This window comes from Garra rufa, chromosome 6 (genome assembly GCF_049309525.1).
Source record: "Garra rufa chromosome 6, GarRuf1.0, whole genome shotgun sequence".
Lineage (NCBI taxonomy): Eukaryota > Metazoa > Chordata > Actinopteri > Cypriniformes > Cyprinidae > Garra > Garra rufa.
The window spans coordinates 46,092,730-46,103,435 of record NC_133366.1 but is presented as its reverse complement, the minus strand read 5'-3'; the positions used below and the strand labels follow the sequence as shown (position 1 = coordinate 46,103,435).

At 34.5% G+C, this 10,706-nt stretch overlaps 1 protein-coding gene across 1 annotated transcript; it reads left to right on the top strand.

Annotated features, from left to right (window-relative positions):
* Positions 1–2,525: 2,525 nt before the first annotated feature.
* Positions 2,526–7,503, top strand: ptcd1 (pentatricopeptide repeat domain 1). Its single transcript, XM_073842674.1, has 5 exons — positions 2,526–2,531; positions 2,603–3,307; positions 4,402–4,518; positions 4,635–4,817; positions 7,202–7,503. Exons 1-5 carry the CDS (start codon positions 2,526–2,528, stop codon positions 7,373–7,375), a joined length of 1,185 nt encoding a protein of 394 aa, XP_073698775.1. The 3' UTR covers positions 7,376–7,503.
* The last annotated feature ends 3,203 nt before the right edge of the window (positions 7,504–10,706 follow it).

The window sequence follows — 10,706 nt, the reverse complement described above, 5'->3', positions numbered from 1 at the left end:
GCTGCTCCCGCTCATCTTTTCCAAATGGCGTTAACGTTATTTGCTCAGTACATGCAGTAGAGACCTGCACTCCTACGGGAGTATAGCGGGACCCGAGGCAACCGACTGCGGCGCGGGACAAAACTTGATGGGCGAGTGCGGCTGTTCGGGACGCGGGGAAATAAAATGATTCGCGGGACCCCCGCAAAATAGAAATATCTAAAAAGCAAAATATTGTTATTCATCTATTGCACAAAAGCAGCAAGAACAACTAGTATACAACTTACAACTATGATTAGTAAGCACAAGGATAGGCAGTCATCAGAGGTGTTTAAGTTAGAATCCACTCACTGCTCAAACATTCTTGCACCGTGCTGAATATTGCGTGCTCGCGAATTAAAACACACGATAGACATAGTGAAAGATTCATTGTGCATAATATTCATTGTGTTAGAGCTTTATGAGATCGCGTATGAACTGAGATGTCAACTTTAACTTTGTCTGCTTGCATTCTGCTATGGATGCACACAGTAGCTCATGCTTGCTCTTCTGTTAAGAATAACAGTGGTTTGTGAATGTTGATGCTTAGCCTATATAACAAATATTTTATCAGGAGCGTTTATGCTGGGGTTTTGTGAAATTACGAGATGTTACAAACTGTTTCATGTAAATTCAATTGATGTACTGAACAAAAACTATATAGGTTACTTTTATGCGGGCAGGAGCGGGACAAAACATGAATGTCGAGGCGGGAACTGAACGAGATAAACATATTTCTGCGGAGGCGGGACTGAAAAATACGTCCCGTGTATGTCTCTACATGCAGTGTTAAAATGCCCCCTATTGGTTAAACTCTGCATCAAACGTAATATAAGCATGAAGACGTAATATGCACATGAAGCGACCTGTCAAAAACGACTTATATGCTTGTTACCACATTTGATAATCAATCGAAATAATCGCAGCTCTTGCGATTTGAAAATCGCACCCTTTCAAATCGCGATTTCGGTTTAAAAACGATTAATCGTGCAGCCCTAACATAAACAGATATAAACTCGCAATTTAGACTTTTTTTCTCAGAATTGTGTAATATAAACTTAAAATTGCGAGTTATAAAGTCAGAATTGTAAGATGTAAAGTTAGAATTGTGGGATTTAAACTCGAAATTGCGAAATATAAACTTCTCACAATTGCGAGTTTATATCTCAGTATTGCGAGACACAAACATTTTTTTTCAGAATTGTAAGATACTTGCAATTGCAAGTTATAAAGTCATAATGACAAAATATAAAGTTAGAATTGCAGGATATAAACTGGCAATTCTGACTTTTTTTCTCATAATTGTGTGTGTGCCTCACAATTCTGACTTTTTCTCGCAATTGCAAGTTTTTATCTTACAATTCTGACCTTTTTTCTTGGAATTGTAAGATATCAACCCACAATTATGAGTTATAAACTTGAAAAAAGACTGATACATCTCACGATTCTGACTTAACTCAAAATTGTTCTAAACTGAAATATAAACTCTAATAAATAAATTCACTTTTAATCAGAATTCTTAGTTTATATCTCACAATTCTGACTTTTTTCTTTTGATTGCAAGTTTTCATCTTACAATTCTGATTTTTTTTCAGTATTGCGTGATATAAACTTCCAATACAGTTTTTTTTTTTTCTCAGAATTGTTATTAAACTTGCAGATATAAACTCGCAATTCAGACTTTTTTTCTCAAAATTGTGTGATATAAACTTACAATTGCGAGTGCTAAAGTCAGAATTGCAAGATACAATGTTAGAATTGTGGGATATAAACTCACAATTGCGAGAAATAAAGTCAGAATTGCAAGATATAAACTTCTTTTTTCTCAGAATTTTGCTTGTGCCTTTGCAATTCTGAATTTTTCTCGCTATTGCGAGTTTATATCAGTATTGCGAGTCACAAACATGCAATTCTGTTTTGTTTTCTCAGAATTGTAAGAAATAAACTTGCAATTGCGAGTTATAAAGTCAGAATTGCGATATATAAAGTTAGAATTGCATGACATAAACTGGCAATTCTGACTTTTTTTTCAAAGAATTATGTGTTTGTGTCTCGCAATTCTGACTTTTTCTCGCAATTGCAAGTTTTTATCTTACAATTCTGACTTTTGTTCTCAGAATTGCAAGATATCAGCCCTCAATTATGAATAATAAACTTCAGTTTTGAGCTTAAAAAAGACTGATACATCTCACGATTCTGACTTAACTCAAAATTGTGTTCTAAACTCAAATATAAACACTAAATAAATTCTGACTTTTTTTTATATATCTCACATTTTGAGTTTTTCTCACAATTCTGACTTACAATTGCAAGTTTATGTCACAGTTCTAAGAAAAAAATCTGAATTGCGAGATAAATAAGTCCTAGTTACCTTTTTTATTTTTTATTCAGTTGCGGAAATGGCTTTAATGCAGTGGAGAGATAAGGAACCTCTCAGGTTTCATTAAGAAAATATCTTAATTTTGTTTAGAAGATGAACGTTTTAGTTCTTATATGTTTGCAATATCATGAGGGTAACAAAATGATGGCAATCATTTGAAGACAATCCCTTGAAGTATTTCTTTTATTGTCATTTTTTCTGTAGGTGTGGCACCAGATGCTTAGCACTGGAATAAAACCAGACACTCAGAATTACAACATACTCCTGCGGGTGGCACGGGATTGTGGTTTAGGTGATCCTGGTTTAGCTACTGCGTTGCTACTAAAGAGAACAAAGGAAGAGACCCTAAAACTCACGAGTGGAAGGAAGAGCCGTAAGACAAAAGTCAAAGAGGAGACAGCATGTCAGCACTTAGATATGGATGCATTTGAGAATGAGCTGTTTGTTGACACACACAAACAGAACAGTGAACAAGCCAAAGAGACTGATTTTCGTCTGCCAAAAGAAGGAGATCAGTGCAGAATAGACGCATCTCAAGATGAGACTCAAATCCTGCCTGTATCAACAAGTGGCTCTCTGACATATCAATCACAAAGTTCCCGCCTCCCGAACCTTCTGGACCCCAGCAGTTGTCACTCAGGTGTGGTTGCCTTGGGACCTGTGAACAGTGCTTCGGATAGACTTGCTCTGATTGGAAACCTTGAAGGTTTTTTAGAGAAGATGGCCAAAGATGGACTGGAGCCCAACATCAAAACCATCACACTATTGGCGAATGTCATGGAAGCCGGCAGCCAATCAGTGCAGAGTTTGATTAATGTGGCCAAAAAGAGTGGCATCAACCTGGATGAGACATTCTTTAACATTATGATCAGAAGGGTGGCTAAAGCTGGAGACTTGGACGGGGCTAAGGTTAGAAACGCATTTAATCATCTGTTCATAAAGTTTCAGTAATATTGGTCAAACAGTTGAGCATGGTATTTGATTCCCAGACTCTGTGGAGCTTCATCAGCCCTAATTCACTGAGCATAACTATACCACACACTACAGTTTCATTATCATAGCAATAAAAAGTCTGCATTTTAAAGGGATACCTGACCAGGGCTCCTATGCTTACTTTTCTTTTTAGGAGCACTTGTGCTCCTAACTTAAAATATTGAGGAGCACAGTCAAAATTTCAGGAGCACATTCAAAAATCTGATAAAAAAATTAGCCTTCCTATTACAAGGTGATATTTGACTCCTATGTCAATTTTTTTTAAATTATATAAACAAGAGCAAGTAGGATAAGAATAAGTTACCGATTAAATGTAATCAGTATTAACAAAATTAATTTGTACTACAAAGATGGCACAGAAGAACAGAGAAAAGTGGCTTGTAGGTGTATTTTCATATATTTAATGAGGCTCAGACGTGGCATGAGTGCAATCAAATTCATATGTTGAGAGAAATGTTTTGAATATAAAATTTTGAACAGAAATATTAAACGATTTAAAAAACTGAGGATACTTTTGACAACAAATTGAAATCTGTCAGTAGGTGGCGTCAAGTCATTGATTTAATTACTGAATAATGGCTGATTCATTCAGTAATAAACAAGTGACTGTCTTTATGAATGGGAAATTGAATCATTTTAATAGATTCGTTTCAAAATGCACATTTATTTATAAACAAAACACCGCAGTGTTTGAATGGAGATGCGCAGCAGCTCAGTTGTGACTTGTTCAGACTATTTTTGATGACGAAATAGAGGCAAAAGTGTTATAGTCAGACAATGTCACTTAATATTAACTTCTTGTTTATTCAACTGTTGTATTAAATCAATATCTCATTTACAAACTCCCTTCAAATTATATAAAGCTGTTACTCATCTTAGTTCATGGCGATCTCACTTTTCTACAAAGAAATGGGCAGGGGCACCATCATAGAAGAAATGTGATTGTCTTAGTTATGCCAAATGCATAAATGTAAATATGTAAAAATAATAACTGATTTCTTTCTCTTCAGGCTGTAAAAGAACTTATGGTTAACAGAGGGCTGGTTGCGAATGCACAGACGTACTGTAGTATTGCTCTGGCTTGCCGTAGACAAAAACATGCAGTGCAACTGCTTACTGAAATGGAGGTTTGAAAACTAATATCATTCTTTTATTATTTATTACAACTCTTTCCAACTTTCATAGAAATATTTGAAGGTGCTTTCTTACTTCGATTCATTCTTATTTTGTTGACTTTTTCCAGTCTTGTGGACTTGTGCCGAACGCTCATGTTTACAGTGCCCTGATCAGCCAGGCAGTTAAGCGTTTGGACTATGCTTATCTGCGTGAACTTCTTCAACACATGCACAAACTCCAAGTGCCACCCAATGATGTCATCATCAGACAGCTGGAGTTTGCATCTCAGTATCCTGCTTCGTATGACAAGGTAAGAAACTGAAAATATGAGGCAGTCTCATATCAAGCAAGATATGTAAGATTTACAGTGCCTTGCGAAATTATTCATATCCCTTCATTTTTTTTCACATTTTGTTATGTTGCTGCCTTATGTTAAACTACTTTAAATTACTTTTTTTTTTCCCACATCAATCTACACTCCCTACTCCATAATGGCAAAGCAAAAAATAGGTTTTTAACATTTGTGCAAATTTATTAAAAATAAACTGAAAAGATCCCGTCGCATAAGTATTTATACCCTTTTCTGGGACACTCGAAATTTAGCTCAGGAGCATTCATATTGCTTCTAGATGTTACTACACTTCGAGTGGAGTTAAACTGTGGCAAATTCATTTGAATGAGTATGATTTAGAAAGGCACACACCTCTCATAAAAGGTCTAACAGCTGAAAATGCATATCAGAGCAACAACCAAGTCCTGAGGTCAAGATAACTGCCTGTAGAGCTCAGTGACAGACTTGCGTTAAGGCAATGATCTAGGGAGGAGTTCAGAAAATGATCTGCTGCATTGAAGGTTCACAGAAGCATTATCCATAATGGAAGACGATTGGAACAACTAGGACTCTAGAAAATGTCTGCCAGCCCCCATCCAAGCAGACAGAGCTTGAGAGGTGAAAAGGTGAGGCAAAGAATGGCAGATAATTGCCAAATGCAGATGTGCAAATCTTGTCACATCATACCCAAAAAGACTTGAGGCTGTAAAGGTGCTTCCACTATGTACTGAGTTAAGGGTATGAATACTTATGCAATGTACTTATTTCGGTGTTTTATTTTTAATACATTTGTAAAATTTACACTCCATAAACCATAATAATGACAAAGCAAAAACCAGATTTGCAAATTTTACAATGATATGCATTTTCAGCTGTTAGACCTTTTCTGAGAGGTGTGTGCCTTTCTAAATCATACTCATTCAAATGAATTTGCCACAGTTTAACTCCACTCGAAGTGTAGTAACATCTAGAAGCAATGTGAATGCTCCTGAGCTAAATTTCGAGTGTCCCAGAAAAGGGTATGAGTACTTATGCAACGGGATCTTTTCAGTTTTTAATTTTTAATACATTTGCACAAATGTTAAAAACCTATGTTTTGCTTTGCCATTATGGAGTAGGGAGTGTAGATTGATGTGGGGAAAAAGTAATTTAAAGTAGTTTAACATAAGGCAGCAACAAAATGTGAAAAAAAAATGAAGGGGTGTGAATAATTTCGCAAGGCACTGTACGATTTGTAATTGTCCCTTACACAGTTTTGCACACTACAACTTTAAGGGCTGGTGTCACAGACTAAGCCAGGCAATAGTAATTGCATCTTGAGACAAAACATGGGCACTGACATATTTCAAGATCAATCAGTGCATGTTTCTTTCAGTTGAAACAGCTCAGACTTACAATTTAGTCTGGGACTAGGCTTAAGCCTTGTTTGTAAAACCGGGGGTCAATAAAAAATGAACCTGATCAGCTATTTGGGCTGTGCAGTAAGTATACACTGCTGATTAAAAGATTGGGATCAGTAAGATTATTTTTATGCTTTTTAAGGATGCTTTTCTGCTCATCAAGGCTGTTTGTTTGATTAAAAATACAGAAAATGTAATATTGTGAACTATTACTGCAATTTAAAATAGTACTTTAGTACTAAAAAATACTTTAAAATAGAATTTATTACTGTGAATAAAACGTTAAAAATAACAGCGTTATTCTATCTTTTTTGTTTGAAAGAAAAAATTATTTTATTCCGCAAGGATGTGTTGAATTGATAAAAAACAGATAGTAAAGACTTAAGTTGTTAGAAAAGATTTCTATTTTGGAAAAAATCTGTTCTTTTTAACTTTTTATTCATCAAAGAATCCTAAAAAAAAGTATAAAAATAATTTATGAAAAATAATTAGCAGCACTACAGTTTCCAGCATGGATAATAAATCAGCATATTAGAATGATTTTTTATAGGATCATGTGACACTAAAGACTGGAGTAATAGCTTTGCATTACAGAAATAAATTATATTTTAAAGTATATTAAAATAGAAAACTGTTTTTTAATTGCAGTAATATGTCAGAATATGACTTTTTCTGTATTTGTAAACAAGTAAGTGGAACTTTAATAAGCATAAGTGACAACTTTAAAACATTTAAAATCTTACTGATCACAAACCTTTGAACATCAGTGTATACAGTAGATATAAATGGTAAGGTAAAAAGAAATAATGAAATGTTAATCAAATTGTAAGGAGTATAAAGTTCAGTAAAATCAAATACGTGTAATTTGTGGTTGTTTTTTACACATTTTCACATATTGCCCTATGAGCAGGATTATAATGGACTACCATGGATTAATTATGCCTTTTATCTTTCTTTTTTCAGTTAAAATCACGAAACGTATACCTGGACAAGATTGATGGCTTCCGTGGTTTTTACAAACAATGGCTGGAGTTCATGCCTGGCCAGGAAACACCACACCCCTGGGAAAAATATCGATCCCCAAAAACAGAAACAGAACAAGATGGAGTCCCCTCACAAAATCAAGTTTCTAAATAAGTAAAATTCCTGTTTTTTTGTGTGACACAGTTTCTTTAGCTTAACTATAAATTTCTGAAGCATATTTTGCATATGCCTTATAAAAATTACTTTATAAATATTAAATAAATGTATTTATTTTTCTGTTGTCTCATTTTTTTTTTAAATTCCAAAATCAGCAACTGATACAATGACACAAATCTTTATTTAGAAAGCTGAACTTGCAGGATGTTTCAATTGGGTTTGCTTCCTAACATTGAAAGGCAGAAAGGAAACATCAGACATCATGTAGCTGTTGTACTATTTTATCTGAATTACAATAAACATTTGTAGAAGTAGTTATTAGTATGATTGATATTAGTCTGTGGAAGTAATTACATTAAAACCAGATGTGTGTATGGGCACTAAACAGACATTGCATGTCAAGGTAATTGTACATAGATAATTTTCATCAAACAACAGATGATTACAACAAAGCAGGAGGTTATTAAATCAGGAGAATGTGTAACGCATATGTCCCCTGGGGATGTTTGGTCCTCAGAAAAGATTATTTTAAAAAAATGGGCCACCTGGCGGGATTCCACAATTAGAATAAAAACAGGTTGTAGTGTTTTTTCATTTTGGACAATAGGTGTGTTGAAACTTACAAAATATTGTAGTTGCATTATCATTGGTCAAGAACTGTTAAGAATAATGTATACAAATTGAGACCTGACCAACAGAGACAAATCAAAAGAAGTGGCTGTCAACTCAACTTTGTTTGCTCAATAAAGTCAGCAACTTTGCAAAAATGCTTGACTTAGATCTTTTGTCTTGTTTCCGGCAAAATATTTAAAAATTCTTAAATCGAGAAGGATTTTCTAGATGAGTAAAAATAATTTTCTTGTTTTCAGAAAAAACAAAACAAATATAAGTGCGATTTTGCTTGAAACAAGCCAAATAATCTGCCAATAGGGTAAAAAAAAAAAATCTTGTTTTCTGTTTTTAAATTATTTTTTGCTTGCTCCATTGGCAGATTATTTTACTTGTTCTAAGAAAAATCTCACTTAATTTTGACTTGTTTATTCTGAAAACAAAAAAAAATGTTTTACTTGTCTCCTTGATTTAAGAATTTTTAAAGATTTTTGGTTGGAAACAAGACCAAAAATCTAAGTAAGAAAAGCATTTTTTGCAGTGAGTATTTTTGTTCAGTACACTGTCAACCATACTGTATGTTTCTCTTCAGCAGTTCTGTGAAAACAATCAGAGCACAAGTTTGCGCTTATCACTTTGTGGTACAATTAAAAAATGATTCATGTGATGTTTTGACATACGTTTTTAAAAATAGACTAGTTGGCAGTCCGCTACCCTTACAAAGACAGCAAGTGAAGTAACTGCAGCATGTGACTGAAGTTGAGCCAAAAAGAACATCTGTGATTGAGATAAATAGTTATGAACTGTAGAGTGTAAGCAGTGACTGGGTTAATCAGACATTCAGCTGGTATCTCAGCTTTGTTGACTGCATTATCTGGAATTCTGTGACTTAAGTGATTTTTACAAAGAGAGAAGATTTTTTTTTACAACAGCCACAATTAAAGAGAAGACAGAGAGTTTGGTAAATAATGTTGTGGAGAACAACGTTGTCAGTATAGCCCAAGTTTTACCACTCCTGCTTTCCACAATTAAATATTTCTCCCTTAAAGTGTCACCAGTTTGGCTGTTTTTAAAAATAGCCTTTTATTTAACCCTGGTGCATATACTTAATATAACTTCACAGTGGTTTAGACTTATTTTACTTTCACTTCCTCATCACCCATCTGTTATTGTGTACAAACAAAGTCCCTTTAAGGCAAGTCATGTCACTCGGCGGCCGTCTTTGAAACGCATCTCGGGCATACAAGTGCAGCTCCTATCTGTTTGAATGGGGAAACATCAAATTCTCCAAAACTGTTCGCCAAGCTTACGATTAAATTTCATATTTTAAATCTCCAAAGAAATCCAACAAGAACTGCCTCATAAATATGGTTCCTTGTGCTCCAATAGCGTGAAAAAACGCTTATTTTTCCGGCTAGATGAGCCAGTGCGCATGCGCAGTACTGAGCGCACGTCTGAGATCGCAGATTGTTTCTATAGCAACCGGGACTTCTAACGGCAGCTGCGGTGACGCGCTGACTTTTCTAATCAACTATTGGCTCTTTCACGAAGAAGGCGGGGCTTCGCGGCCATAATGAACGTTGCATTTTTCCCCATTCAAAACTACACGTGTGACATGTCTTGGGTATTCTATAGTCTTTGGTACAAATCACCTTTAAATAACTGTTACATAGGCTCCAAGGCCTTCAAAATGCTTCTGGCTTCAATGATAACCAAAACTATTTGTTTTTATACTTTGAACAAAAATATTCCATTACTTATACAATTGTTTATTGCATCAGTAATTGTAGCAGATGGATGGGGGATGATTTGGGGAAATTGGGAAGCACCCAACTGTACACTTATTGGTTATACAGGGTAAAAAGAAATGTATAAAAACAGAGTTACAAGTGTGATTGCTAGATGTTTTGTGGCATCTTGGCTTTGTTTGTCAAGAGATTCTTTTGAAAAAGAGAGAAGATTTTCTTCAACAACAGGAAAACGGATATTCCCTTAAAGGTGATGTGTATTTTGGACAACTGAGGTTGGAGCAGGTAGTAGTATTGAAAAGGTCTACTTTTTTTCTTAATTAAATCATCATTAAATGAGATTTTGTTAACCGTAGACATTTGCAGCAACATTTAACATTTTTCTTCATAAATACTGATATATCATAAACACAGAAAGATAATTATTATATAATGTTATCAGCAGTACTGGTACCTCCCGTGTATATCACACAATTCTGGAAAAAGTAGCCTACCTCTTGTGTATTTTGTATTGATGATTTTGTATAGTATTTTGTGTAAAACTTATGAAAATTAAATGAAATTATAATTGAACTGGGGGAGGGCAGACAGTGTTGACAGATTGGTTGGATTTGAATTTTACTGTGTTTAAATTGGTTTACGGACAGTTTAAAATCAGTTTGGTGGTCTTCAAACAATTACATTTTATAGGCTAATTACTTAACAAACAAACCAATCCCAAGTTTGCAGGATCAGATTTTAAACTTGTATAGTATATTTTTAGAGAACGAATTACCACCAGAAGTATGAAAAAATTTCATTTGCACTAAAACAATTGTAAACTTTTGTAAGCTTATTCATTGACATGTACTAGACATGTATGTGTCTCTCTATATTGCATGAAGACATAACACTTACTCCTTAATTCAAAAGCGGTTGTAGAAAATCTTCTCAATAAGATCCAGATGCCAAAATCAGACTATATATTTTTT